The sequence below is a fragment of the Pistacia vera genome, unplaced genomic scaffold (assembly GCF_008641045.1).
Source record: "Pistacia vera cultivar Batoury unplaced genomic scaffold, PisVer_v2 Contig21, whole genome shotgun sequence".
NCBI lineage: Eukaryota > Viridiplantae > Streptophyta > Magnoliopsida > Sapindales > Anacardiaceae > Pistacia > Pistacia vera.
This window is the reverse complement of record NW_022196013.1, coordinates 203,553-217,197: the sequence shown is the minus strand read 5'-3', so window position 1 is coordinate 217,197 and position 13,645 is coordinate 203,553. Positions and strand designations below refer to the sequence as shown.

The following is a 13,645-nucleotide window of genomic DNA, read 5'->3' as shown; positions in this document are numbered from 1 at the left end:
ATTATTATGTTATGTAAAGGCATATCTTTTTATTGATTATATAAATTTGAATTGTAAATAATAGTGTAAATTAGAACACTGATATTATAGGTTTGTTAGACCTAATCTGAGGTGCTAGATTCATTGTCTCCCATTGTTGATGATTGCTTGGACTATAAACGCACAGCAACTGAACCCCGTTGATCTTGTAAATTTCAAGATTAGCTTCCTGAGATGCACATTCCAAGTTCCAACAGCCCTGGTTATATAATATTTTCTTTGATACTATGATTTACTGCATTGAAATTTATACGGTTGACAAATGTCCATACTCCATAGCACAAGGCGAAGAAGACTGAAAATTGAATGGGGTATCCATTATTTTTACTTACGACATAGTTGTAATGTGACCTTGTGTTAAAAACATAAATTACTACCTTGACGACTCTTCCATCTCTGCTTTACCAAACACCGTCTCAGTAGGATTAGGATCTATCCTACTACGTTACTTCTAAGTAGATTTTCCAGGATGGTCAGTTTGAACTTTTTGACTTTTCACAATATTAGAAAGAATCCTCCAATTTTATCAGTGAAGTAACAAAACTATACTCGTTAAAATGGACAATACTATTAGTTCATCTTCTTCAACTTATTTTATAAAACATTCGCTCACTCATTTGTTTTAATTTGCTGACCTCAATGTTGTAGGATAATAACATTTGGTTTCTCCTGCATTAGCATCCAGGGTAAGGGGTAATACAACACAATACAATAGAAAAACTTAGTCTAATCGCATTTCATTTTCAATCAAGAAAAGAGGAACAGAATATCATGACATAAAGCGAGAAGATGAACCACAAAGTCTCAAAGATAAGCACAAATAAGAAATAATAACAACCAAGAAACTACTCACTTCCAAGTGGTGCCTGCAAATCAGAAAGAGATGGCACAGCAGCCTCAGCCCCAGAATCAGAAACAAGAGTCCAATCGGGAGGAAGCGGAGGCAACGGAGCATAAACAGTTGGTTTGCGCTTGATATCCCATGCCTGAGTCTTGCGTGGCCTGGTCTTCATGTGATGTGCCGTCGCCTTCTTCTTTGGCCTTGACGAGTTCTCAATCACCAACCCAACATTACAGTTTCCACCAACTGGTATCGTCTTCGTAGAAAAGTTGGGTACCAGGATAATTCCGGAACCAAATAAAGAAGAAGAGCTTGACATGGTAACCGCTGTTGAGGTCTTTGCAACACAGGTTTCACAGTAGTGGAGATACACTTTGTGCTGAAGACGAAGACGATGGTTTTCTTGTGGACCTTTCAATTGGGATTACGAACATTATCTAGGCTTTCCTACTATCATTTCCAAACTTTTATTGGGCCTTTCGCCATCCGAATTGGGCTATGCTGGAATGGGCTGGGCTGGGCTGGGCTGTGGAGTTCAATGCTATGAGTCTTTGCGGTTTCTTCATAAGTTTATATCTTAATTAATTAAGATTTTATGTAAACGCGATAGTCTTCATTTGGTTTATTTGATTTTACATAAAATAATTTAATAAATCTTAAACAATGCTGCTACCAAAAAAAAAAAAAAAAAAAAAAATTATTCATCAATCGATTGGCCATTATATATATATGTTATGTTTGATTTTTTCACCAAGCCCGGGCTATCGCGAGGATGTAGTTCAACCCAGGATTAGTCCGACTCCACCGGTTGTCTGACCTAGCACAAGCTAGTCGCGAATAACCTGAATGATCATTAAATCAATTCCTAGGTAACTTCAAATCCTATATATGACTAGATTAACAGCAATTTCTATGCAATCACAGTGTTGAATCACGAGAATATCAGAATTATAATTCAGATCAATTATAATCCCTTTATTTTCGCTATTTCCTTTATACAAACTTGTATATAAACCCTTTCAAATGACAAAAAAGAGGTTACGATATTTACACAAAATTCTCATTGTAAACTCTCACAGTAAATACAAAAAACAGTGAACGTAAGCTTAAGAGTTTTCCCGTCACCAAATCACTTTAAAATTTTTCATTGTTGTTTACTTTATTGCATTCAATACTTGTTTATCGCTAATTATCTGTAATCACGTAGGAATTCTCTTGCGGTGTAGATTTCTGTATCATATATATAATATAGTACATGTATTTAAGTTCACTGGTATCGTTTGGGTTTAATTGCCATATTGTTATAGGCTCAAATGTACACACAGTTACGCTGGATCGGCTGTTAAGAATTAAAAAGATAATATGGGGAGCAGAGTACAAGTTTAATGTATTCTTTTTGTGTGGATGTGATTAAGTCTCTCACAAAGTCTTATTTAATATCAGTAAGAAAGTTAGCCCAGATTGTTCTAGAATTTCATATGCTAATTTTCAAGTTAGAAAACAGCCCAAATCCATAAATGGATTAATAAAAAAGGGAGAATGATTAGACATACCCAAGGTTTACCGAAACAACAGGTTAATATCTAAAAGGTTTTAAAACGATAAATAGGTACCTTCCGTCATGTTCTGTTAGTGATTTTCGTTTGATAATAGTGAAAAGACTAAAATACCCTTGAAAGTTTAATATTTTAGTTTTTTTATAAATTTAAAAATTTCTAAAACCCCCTAAGTTTGCTAATTTGACTAAATACCCCTATATATAAAAAATTTATAAAATAACAAAAACACCCCCGTCACCCAGATTCCGGCCACCACCGCCGAGATCTGGCCGAAAAATTGTGTTACGATACAGACCCGTCGGATCTGTGTCGTAACGCGCCGATCTGGCCTTTTCCGGCCAGATCCGTGGCTGAAATGGTCGGAAAAGGCCAGATCTGGCCGTCGATGCAGCAGATGAAGTTTTGCGGCCTCGACGGCCAGATCTGGCCTTTTCCGGCTATTTCAGCCACGGATCTAGCCGTCGTGGCCGCAAAACTCCATCTGCGGCGTCGACGGCCAGATCTGGCCCTTTTCAGCCAGATCGGCGCGTTACGACACAGATCCGACGGGGTCTGTGTCGTAATGCAATTTTTGGCTAGATTCCGACGGTGGTGGTCGGAATCTGGCAGCAGGTGGTGGGGGTATTTTTGTTATTTAACAAACTTTTTATATATGGAGGTGTTTAGTTAAATTAGCAAACCTAGAGGGTTTTTTAGAAATTTTTAAAAAACTAAAATATCAAACTTCAAGGGTATTTTAGTATTTTCACTGTTAACAAACAGAAATCACTAATAGCATATGATAGAATGTATCTGTTTATTGTTTCAAAATCTTTTAGGTACTCACTTGTTGTTTCGATAAATCTTGGATATGCGAAAGTTGCTTGGCCAATAAATAATGACATTCCTACGCCAAACTGTCTCAGGACCCCATCATTCGTCGTCATCCGCTTTATATTACTCATCTCACGTGCCCCCTTACTCTCCACCAATCACATCTTATCTCATACAAACTCCAACTCTTAACTGGGTAATACATTAATAATATGCCTATTTTCTACTCCTAAACTTTTTTTCATAGCCTCAACCGCAACCTAACAGTTTACTATTCATCCGTTTATAATGAGTTCCATTTATTCAATTATGATCCTATTAATTACAAGTTATATATCAAAGTTATGAGAAAAAATTTATAGGATTAAATTGTGAGTTAATCTTCTTATATATACTATGTTTAAAATAATATATTACTAATTTAAACAAATAAAAATAAAAAAGATCTAATTATTTACAAATTATTTTTAACTTCAAATAAAAGGGTTAACTAATTTTATAGTTTATGAAGATGAATATATAAAAAAAAAAAAAATTCAGTTACTGATTTATTTATGCATATAAATATAGACTATAGAATAGAGTAGAGAGCTTCATGTATTATTTATCACGCACGCATAAATGCACAATGTAATCTTTAAGAGGGAAAAAAAAACAGATCAACGGTCCCAGATCATCCAATCATATCTGTCTTCCCCTCATCCAAAAAATAGGACCCACTAACATATTTGCAGTCGATATTCACAACAAAGACCAAACCACGTGCGGCAAGATACACATGCGTCTGATTTGTAGTAGGCGCCTTATACTAAAACAAGGGCAATTGCGTCATTTAGAAAAAGAATAGACTTACAAAAAGAGCAGGTCAAGTGAAGCTATATAAAAAATTTAAAAATAACGGATTAAGTAAGCGAGGGACCTAAGATAGCTTCAAGTTCGGTCCGTCTGGCATTAAACTCCAGGCTGTAACCAGCTGTACTCCATTCTCTGACTCTACTGTTTTTGTTTTTGCCCACTGAATCCTTTGCCCTTCACACTCTCTCTCTCCGTTTTCATTTGGTTTTATTTAGGTTACCTGCAATAACAGCGAAGCCTTTGAAGATGAAGCCAGTTGTGTTTGGTACCCATTGCGCATCCCCATGCTTTCCACTCTTCCAATCACACTCTCTTTACATTTAACCATAACTCCTCACTCAGCTACTTGTCTTTGTTTTCTTTCTTCCACTGAATTTTCACCTAACAATGGATCCTTGCCCTTTCGTGCGCCTCAGTGTAGGCAATCTCGGTCTCAGAATCCCTGTCGCTGCGAAACCGGCTCGCTCAGTGGTGCACCCTTCCTCCTCTCCATGTTTCTGCAAGATTAAATTGAAAGGTTTTCCAGTTCAAACTGCGGTGGTTCCGTTTGTTCCATCTGAAAATTATTTCCCCGATAACCAATTGCAAACCATGGTCGCAAGTTTCCATCTCAGCAAAACCGATCTGGACAAGCTCGCAGTAAAATCAATCTTCTCGGCTAAAATATTTTTGAAAATTTCTATATATACGGGGCGGAGAGGCACGACCTGCGGCGTAAACTCTGGGAAGCTATTGGGGAAGGTGTCTGTGCCGTTGGATCTGGCGGGAACTGAATCAAAAGCATGTGTGTTCCACAATGGGTGGATTTCTGTTGGAAAAGAAGCAAAGGGCTCGTCTTCGCAGTTTCACTTGAACGTGAAGGCCGAACCTGATCCTAGATTTGTGTTTCAGTTCGATGGGGAACCTGAATGTAGTCCACAAGTGTTTCAGATTCAAGGCAATATCAAGCAACCCGTTTTTACTTGCAAGTTCAGTTTTAGAAACACTGGTGATCGCAATCAGAGATCCAGGTTAGTTATTAATTTTTTAATTTGCAAGTTTATTTTTAGGGTTTTGGATTTTCTTAGTTGTTTTTTATTGTCTTGTTATTGCAATAATATATTTGATTCAAAGTCTTTTATTGGCAATTTTGCTAAAGATAAATTTCTGTTTTAAGTAGAGATTCTTACTATAATTTGAATGCCTCAATTAAAGTGTACGATAAAGTCAGTGTTTTAATCCAAGTATTTACCTTTACTCTTTCTAAAGTAACATAAAGCTCATAAAGCAACAGATTATATGTCCCATTGTTATCCTTATTAGGCTAAAACTATCTATTCACTATTTTTATTTAATTTTTGCCTGTTCTTCAGATCATTACAGTCCGAGGCAAGCAGTGCAAGAAGCTGGCTAAGCTCATTTGGCAGTGAAAGAGAACGACCTGGAAAGGAACGAAAGGGATGGTCAATCACGGTCCACGACCTATCCGGCTCTCCGGTAGCCGCTGCTTCCATGGTAACCCCTTTCGTAGCCTCTCCCGGCTCTGACCGGGTGAGCCGCTCCAACCCTGGTTCCTGGCTTATCCTCCGTCCCGGTGACGGAACCTGGAAACCCTGGGGACGCCTCGAAGCCTGGCGCGAGCGTGGCGCCTCTGACGGCCTTGGTTACCGTTTCGAGCTGATTCCCGACTCAGCTGCAGCTGGCATTGTATTATCGGAGTCAACTCTCAGTTCCAACAAAGGCGGGAAATTTTGCATTGATTTAGGAGGTAATTCTACAAACGGTCGCGCCACGCCGGCTAACTCGGCTTCGCCGGCGTGCAGTCCGCGGAATAGCGGTGATTTTGGATACGGTTTATGGCCGTATTGCATGTATAGAGGATTTGTGATGTCGGCTAGAGTGGAAGGAGAGGGAAAGTGTAGTAAACCTAATGTGGAGGTAAGTGTACAGCACGTGAACTGCACGGAGGACGCAGCTGCTTTCGTGGCTTTAGCCGCAGCCATTGATCTCAGCATGGATGCTTGCAGGCTTTTCTCTCAACGGCTGAGGAAAGAGCTATGCCAACAGCAGGATTTACTCGGATAATTCACTTTTTTTTCTACGTTGTCGTATTGCTTTTTTCTTTTATTTTTTTTTTTTTTTTTTTTTGGGGTGTGACTCTGTGAGAGACTTACTATTGCTACTAACAAACAATCAACAGACTGTACAGTGAAGGAAGAGAGAGGTATTAGACAGGCACGCTTTGTTTTAACCCGTGTGGCTTGTATTAATTTTCCTTTTTGAAAAAAAGGTGTTTTTTTTTTTTCTCCAAATATTGTGGTCACTGACTGACTGAGACATTTAAATTGTTTAGTTAGATGTAAGGATTGATGAGGTGGAATGTATGAATTGGTCAATTGTTAGTAGGCAATTAATTTAATCTCTCATTACCTTACCTTTTGTTGGTGCCTTTCTATCTAAAATAGCTTTAGTTATTATATGGAAGAGATTGAGGAGTTGGTGGCGCCTTCTCAAGGGATATGTCAATTAAATAGTGATCAACGAGAATTGAGGATGATAGCTGTAATGCGCTTTAAAGACACAACTTACCTATAACTTAATAGTACTTTGCATAGAGGTAGAATCATGGTATGTTAGGACTTATGGAGCTAGTGGTATTAATTATTGCAACTCATTCTTTTAATATGTAATAAAAATTGATTGTGGCAAATATCACGTCTACTCTACAACATTTACATTATGAACAAGAATAAGATATGGCTAAGACAAGAGTTGGATTTATTAATGGGTTCATTTGATTCTAAGGGGACCATAACCATAACCCATTTGATTCAAAAGAAGAAGAAGAAGAAAAAAAAAAAAAAAAAAACCAAGAGTGAAGGAGGTTTGTGTAGAAATGGGTAAAACTACAGTTGAAAACAGTTGCGTGAGAGATTCGTAAGGCTTACGTTAGGGGCCATTTCATTAGTTTATAATATAATTTGGATGGTTGGGGACTGCCGTCGCGAATCGAAAATGAATAGTCATATTCACGTCTTTCTTATATTCACAGCTTTTATTGGAAAGAGAAGCGTTTAGAATGTGTTGTGGGGAAGGTAGTAGATGGTGGAAGTGGGTCACATGATGTGGTATGCCCTTGTAATTGAGCACCAAAACTAAAACCAATCGGGCCTTGTGCCTAACAGTACCACCCAGCAAGCAACCAATCCAAACCCAGTTAGCTACTTAGCTACTGTTCTCGTTAATTTTCCAAAAAAAATAAAATAATAAGTGGTGAATAACGTACAGGTTCACGGGTGAAGTAGAAGAAGCAGTGAGAGAATAGTTGATTAGCGCGCTTAGTAAGGGGAATCTAGGGTTTTATTTTAAGTGGCAGGTAGAGAGAGTGGTGGTTTTGGTGGGTGGTAATCTATTGTTAAGTTCGGCAACATATATGAATTTCAATAGCTTTTGACTTATTTTGGATTTAATCATTTTTATTCACCTTCTAATTATTATTTCTCTTCACAATCCAACATGCTCGCATCATTTTAACTAATTATTTCAAATAACTGTGTCTCTTCAAGGTTAATTTATGATTGTTTATAAAAAAAAATATATATATTAGTCGATGTCGATGACGCATAAAATTACGTAGTCACAGACTTATTCTCAAACTTAATCAAGTCCTCTAAGCCAAGCTGTATCCAAATCTCAATTTATAGAACTCTTCAATAAACCATGTCAGTAATAGTACCCATTTGGTGCAAATTGCAATTTTCTACTTATTTTTTTTTCCTTAAAAAAAAATTATACAAGGAGTGTTTGGATCAGTTTATGTATATCTCGACAAATCCTTCGACCCTGAACAAGGTTTTCAAAATAGGACAAACCCTGCGATCCGTGACCAATAATATTAGCAACCGTTTTTGTGATTCGAACCTAATACTACAGAGAAAATAAACCTCTTGGCCCTAAGCCTTTACCATTAAGCTAACCCATTATTGGCTATGAGCTGCTTATGGTTATCCAACAACAAATGTTATCCAAGAAGACAAAAATTAAAAAGAAATTTGCAGGCTAAAGTTAGGATGATTAAAAAATAAATAGATATATAGTTGTTGTAAAATGAAGCCAAAGTGGCGGGTGTTGAATCTCCATGCAGACTCCAGATCACTTCCAGCTGTGTAAGTGTGTATTCAAATTTTACACCATCACTCCAAACAACTTTGTACTATAAACCAAGTCTTAAACAAATGAGGATCCAACTGTAACCCGGCTTTTAGTTTTCAACTTTTCTGCACCAAAGCACATTGCATCTGCACTTTTAATCACATCAAGTTATAAATTATGGACAAGATTTGGAGGAGTATTGAACAAGATAACTATAGTTAGTGGGGTTTCTTAGAAATAATACAATAGATATTGAGTGATTTTCTTTTTATTTTGGGGTAAAATTGACAACTTCTTTTTCAACAAATGCACAAATAAATAAATAAGATTTTTTATTTTTGTAAAATTTAAAATTATTTATAATAAAAAAAAGAACTGAGAGATGTTATTTAAGCCCGGCTTATTATCTAATTTGAATCCATTTTTGAAACTCCTCTCTCTTTCAAGAAATTCTTTGTAAGGTGTTATGAGGTAAATTCATGCCCACACTACATGTCTTGTGACTATGCAAATGGAGCATGAGCTATCGTCATATGTTCTATGATTTTACATCTGTCTAGGTCATGTGTCACGCTGTGAAGGAATTACTTCATTTGTAAAACTACTACAGGTTGCTTCAACAGTAAAGTTTAGGACTGAGCTATTATCCAGGTCACTCATCTCATAAAAGGGCTATTTCACTAGTCTCCAATAAGAGTGGTTTGTCACTTGTTGTGTGATGAGAGGTTTATTTCATGAGCAAGTTCGCCTATGTAACAATATAAATAAGGGGTTTTCACCTCAAAGAAGGGATTCGAAATTTCATTTTCCTCAATAACTAAAAGCAATTGTCTCACTTGAGAGCAAACATGCCTTTGTAAACACACAAGAAAAACATTAAGATAACAATAGATGTAGTATTTACAATTTACATCTGAATTACTTTAAAAATTGCTTTTGTGTTATCTTTATTTATTTACTCGTATTATTATTATTATTTTTCTCATTGATTCAACATCGTATTCTCGATCACTAATAGATCCTTGCACGAACTTCCCCAAAGGTTCACTTACTCTCGTTGGTGTGAGAAATGGCAACAACATAGGGAAATATTAGTTACTCACAAAGAATATTGTAGCTATAGTTATTGTTTTATCTCATAATTGTGGAGAGAATACAACTTTACAAGAATATATACATTAGGACTTAGGGTTTATTATTCGAAAACTAAAATTTAAACTTGTTCGGGGAGAAAATATGTCAACAAAACTACTTGAGTTTTAATTTTTTTTCTTTTTTTAAATGAGGGTAAATTTGGAATTAAATTACAAATGGAGTTTACTAGAGTCAATTTGGGGTGGGGGTGGGGGTGGCTATTTTGCTAGTACCACTCACAGTGGGTCGGGGTGGGTGTGTTTATTTTGCTAGTACCACTCACAGTGAGCATAAAATATTCCAGAGGCAAAAAGATTCACTACAAAACCAAAGTCAAGTGGTCAACCATTTAAAACGCTGCGGTTTACTATCTCTCCTTGTTAAGCTAAAAAGAAAAAACAAGTTCGAAACACAGTGAGCCACATACAAAGAATACAGTGACTGAAGAAGAAAGGTGAAAGATGAAGGCATTGGGATGGTGGCTGATGCTGGTGGGTTTTCTTCGGTTGGCCTCCGTATGGTTCGGCTTCTTCGATATTTGGGCTCTCAGACTTGCTGTCTTCTCCAACACTACCAGTATGTTTCGCTCTCTCTTTTCACAAATCTACAGTTTCTTTGTCTTTTTTATTAGCAATGTAGTTTCTCTTCAATTAAAATCACATGATAGGAAACTTCTCCTTTCATTGGTCATTACTGAATTTGGAGACAAACTACTGTATTTGTGGGCGTACATGTGGGTCAGTGCATCTGAACCCAGACACCGATTTACGTCACAAAGTTCTTATTTGAGATCCCAAAGTCTGGAGATTTTAAGATTCTTGGGATTTACTCAATTAAAATAACCATTATTCACGTTTTGTAAAAAAGAGAGGAAAGTACTTTGAAAACGATAACCAGATAATGGGGCCAGACCTGGTAGCTTTGAATTTATGTTTAATTGGCAATATAAAGAATGATTCTGACAACATAATAAATTTGAAATATTATGTTAATATGTTAAGATTGTATCTTTGATCACAGCATGAAGTATTTGAAAAACTAAGTCCAGCTTCAGTTCGTGGTATGTTTCTGGAGTGATTATGTTAGATAATATATGTATTTAGACATGTTGTAGTCGGTGTTAAAAGGGCAATAACTTTCTGTTGAATTTTAGATGATGTTAGTGGATTCAGATCTCTATTAACTGCTTTGCGTATAACTGGGGTTGGACATTTTTCTTTTGATGTTGATTTGGTTGATTAAATCGACAAAACCAAGAAAGATACATAGTGTTAATTAAAGTAAAAAATAAAAATAAATAAATAAATAATTGAATAAGTCATTTCAAGTTCAAAGGCCAAGATCAAGAAAAATTATTGGATAGTGATAGAGAGAACAATAACAAGGGGATGAATTTGCTATGAAGACTCTGGATTTGGAGTCTGATTTTTGAGAATGATGTACGTTGGTGTCTTAGACTAAATGAAAGGAGAAAATCGAAAGAAAGGAAAAGATTTTGCTGAGCACAATGTGGATTTGTTTCCAGGTGCTGAAACAGCGATCTTCAAAGTGCATGCATGTTTAATTTTGTGCATGAAATGAAAGATTATGTTATGATAAAGGAAGACATTGCGGATTCTTTATAGAAAAGACATATTTGAGAAAAATATGGGATTTGATTTATATTGAACGCATAAGTGATGACCTAGGGAATGGTGGATCTTCAGAGCACTAATAAGGGGGGGTTGAATTTGCTTAGCTGAGACTGAACTTGAGTCTGATGGCGAAGATAGAAATAGAATGTTGGGTTTCCATCACAATACCCCTAAAAAAAATAGAGGTTTTGCCAAGCACAATGTGGATTTGTTCATCTTTGCTGCATGTTATTTTTGGTGCATGTATGCAATTTGTGTTCTGTGTCTTTAGCCATTGATCAGTTCTCAGATGTGTCTTCAGCATGATTTCTGCATTCATATTCTTTCCAAACACTAAGTACTTTCAAAATGTGTTCTCACTTTTAGACTTTGCTGTATCCTAGCTTCACGTGAAGTTTTAGCATAGTCAAGTTGATTTACGGTGTTGACCTAAAAGATTCCTTCCCAATAAAATAAGGAGAGCACAATCCCTTCATTCACGGTGAAAGTGTATGACTAGAAGCCACTCATTGCTGTGGTGAACTATTTGGTTGAGAAAGTTGAAGAAACTTAGAGAAAGTAAACAATTTGAAATTTCAGATTACTTGTTGCCTGGAAGCCAACAGAACAAAACTTCTATTCATTTGAACTTGACATACTGATTTGCACTTGTTGCATTAAACCTTGGATAGATACAATGGTTACTCAAGTTTTTCTTTTCATATATTATGGCTAATTATTGTTAGTCCTATATCTTTTTAAGATGTTAGTTGCGAACAAATTTTTCTTGTAGCCTTATGGAGGACTGATTAAGTTCATGTAAGTTAAACAAGTGGAGAAGAGGGATGATATCCTTCCAACAATATAACTACAAATTAATTTTTCCATATGACAAAGCATTACTGTAAAGTGTCTACTGGGCTGTATTTTCTAACTACAGTATAAACATTTTTCTTGCTCAAATATAATATGAAGCTTCTTGGGTTTCCTTCACTGTTGAATGGATATCTAATTAATCTCATCACGAGAAAGACAAAATGACACATGTTCATCAAAAGAACTTACGTGTTTCAGTATCCATTTTCTAATTTTTGTATGTGGTGTTTTCTGCTAACAAATTCTTGATGATCTCTGTCTCTCTGTGAATGCCATGTAGTGACTGAAGTTCATGGAAGGACATTTGGGGTCTGGACGCTTTTGACTTGCACTCTTTGTGTTCTTTGTGCATTTAACCTTGACAACAAGCCACTATATTTGGCAACCTTCTTATCATTTGTGTATGCTCTTGGCCATTTTTTGACTGAATACTTAATATATCAGACAATGGCGATCGCAAATCTTACAACTGTCGGCATCTTTGCAGGTATTAGTTTTCTTAATTAAAACCGACCATCATATTATGCTTGTTTTTCCTATACACTTTGAAATTGGATTGAAATTGCCCGGTTTGTTTTCCTTTAATTATCTTCAGTGTTAATTTCATATCAATGCAAAAAGCTGATCAGTTTGATATCTGATCTTGGATAGCATCTTAACAATGATCGCTTAAATACTGATTTTTCTACTTCAGTTTCTGCTATTGGGCAAAATTTACAACTAGAACTTGTTAAGTTCTATATTTGATGTTGTAAGTTCTCATTAGATCTTGTTGCTTGATATCATTTTTAATTGAACTGTTTGTTTTGACCAGGCACGTCAATAATTTGGATGCTGTTGCAGTGGAATGCACATCAACCGGTCCATCACAAGGATTCTTGAAAATGGATAACCCAATGACTCCTTATTGCAAATACAGGGGATTCATTTTTCACTAAATTCATGTGTTTTAATATCAAACTATCATCATTCATTCCATCGGGACTTCTTTTTACAATTTAGTCATCAAGTTTTTCTATGTAAACATGCACAGAATTACGTAAATGTATTTTCGTATCAAAAACCTTTGACTGTAGATTAGAAACGGTGCTGCTCTGACCTTCGCTGCCCCTGTATTTATGATGTTTTCCTCTAATTGAGTGTTGCAGGATTTCATGTGCAAATCAACATTTTTCAGTTTCCGAATTTCCCGATTAGAAATTTATGCTATAAGCGTACATTGTGCTTGTGGTCCTTACCTTACTCCTGGCCCAAAGTTGGACTTCTATTCCCCAGTCTATCTATCAACATTTTCTTTAAGTCGTAGGGAATTAAAAACCCAGATTTTTAGACCAACAGTTTTGCTGCTCACAAGAAAATGATTTCTTGTACGTGCTTCGAATTTTATTGATCTAAAAGGCCTGCGCCACAACATTTTGTATCTCAGGTCAGATACCGTGTCAATTTCAATTTTCATATTTAAGTTTGCCAATTTTTAATATTGCTTTGAACGTCGGTTAATCTCAATACAGATTATTTAATTTTAATCTGGTCTCATTTGTTTATATTACGTTCTTCTTGACCCGGTTAACACACTTAATGAACATATTTTTGCAAATTAAAAAAAAAAAAAAAAACTCTTTTAATTAAGTTAATTATATAACACTGTAAAATATATTTCGTAATTTCATTAACCTGATTTCAAAATTTTACTTTATTCAAACTACAATGTGTTAGCTTAGTTGTAAATTACAATAGACAATAGGTGAATGGCTATGAAACCCTCTAACCCATCATCAGCTGAC

General features: G+C 35.9%; 3 protein-coding genes across 3 annotated transcripts; 2 read left to right on the top strand and 1 right to left on the bottom strand.

The window, feature by feature from the left end:
* Positions 1-757: 757 nt before the first annotated feature.
* LOC116129211 (50S ribosomal protein 6, chloroplastic) lies at positions 758-1,301 on the bottom strand. Its single transcript, XM_031414955.1, has one exon. The coding sequence runs from the start codon at positions 1,197-1,199 to the stop codon at positions 885-887; it is 315 nt and encodes a 104-aa protein (XP_031270815.1). The 5' UTR covers positions 1,200-1,301; the 3' UTR covers positions 758-884.
* A 2,857-nt stretch (positions 1,302-4,158) lies between these two features.
* Positions 4,159-6,385, top strand: LOC116129223. Its single transcript, XM_031414971.1, has 2 exons — positions 4,159-5,117; positions 5,460-6,385. Exons 1-2 carry the CDS (start codon positions 4,495-4,497, stop codon positions 6,169-6,171), a joined length of 1,335 nt encoding a protein of 444 aa, XP_031270831.1. The 5' UTR covers positions 4,159-4,494; the 3' UTR covers positions 6,172-6,385.
* A 3,324-nt stretch (positions 6,386-9,709) lies between these two features.
* Positions 9,710-13,043, top strand: LOC116129237 (ergosterol biosynthetic protein 28). The gene is made up of 3 exons (XM_031414988.1): positions 9,710-9,948; positions 12,142-12,348; positions 12,676-13,043. The coding sequence occupies exons 1-3, from the start codon at positions 9,834-9,836 to the stop codon at positions 12,741-12,743; spliced, it is 390 nt and encodes a 129-aa protein (XP_031270848.1). The 5' UTR covers positions 9,710-9,833; the 3' UTR covers positions 12,744-13,043.
* The last annotated feature ends 602 nt before the right edge of the window (positions 13,044-13,645 follow it).

Bases quoted from the DNA above. Each gene is read 5' to 3' on its own strand.
- LOC116129223 (XM_031414971.1), top strand. From the start codon at position 4,495: ATGGATCCTTGCCCTTTCGTGCGCCTCAGTGTAGGCAATCTCGGTCTC. The intron at 5,118-5,459 runs GTTAGTTATTAA...CCTGTTCTTCAG, and splicing joins GATCGCAATCAGAGATCCAG to ATCATTACAGTCCGAGGCAA.
- LOC116129237 (XM_031414988.1), top strand. From the start codon at position 9,834: ATGAAGGCATTGGGATGGTGGCTGATGCTGGTGGGTTTTCTTCGGTTG. The intron at 9,949-12,141 runs GTATGTTTCGCT...AATGCCATGTAG, and splicing joins TGTCTTCTCCAACACTACCA to TGACTGAAGTTCATGGAAGG. The intron at 12,349-12,675 runs GTATTAGTTTTC...TGTTTTGACCAG, and splicing joins AACTGTCGGCATCTTTGCAG to GCACGTCAATAATTTGGATG.
- LOC116129211 (XM_031414955.1), bottom strand. From the start codon at position 1,199: ATGTCAAGCTCTTCTTCTTTATTTGGTTCCGGAATTATCCTGGTACCC.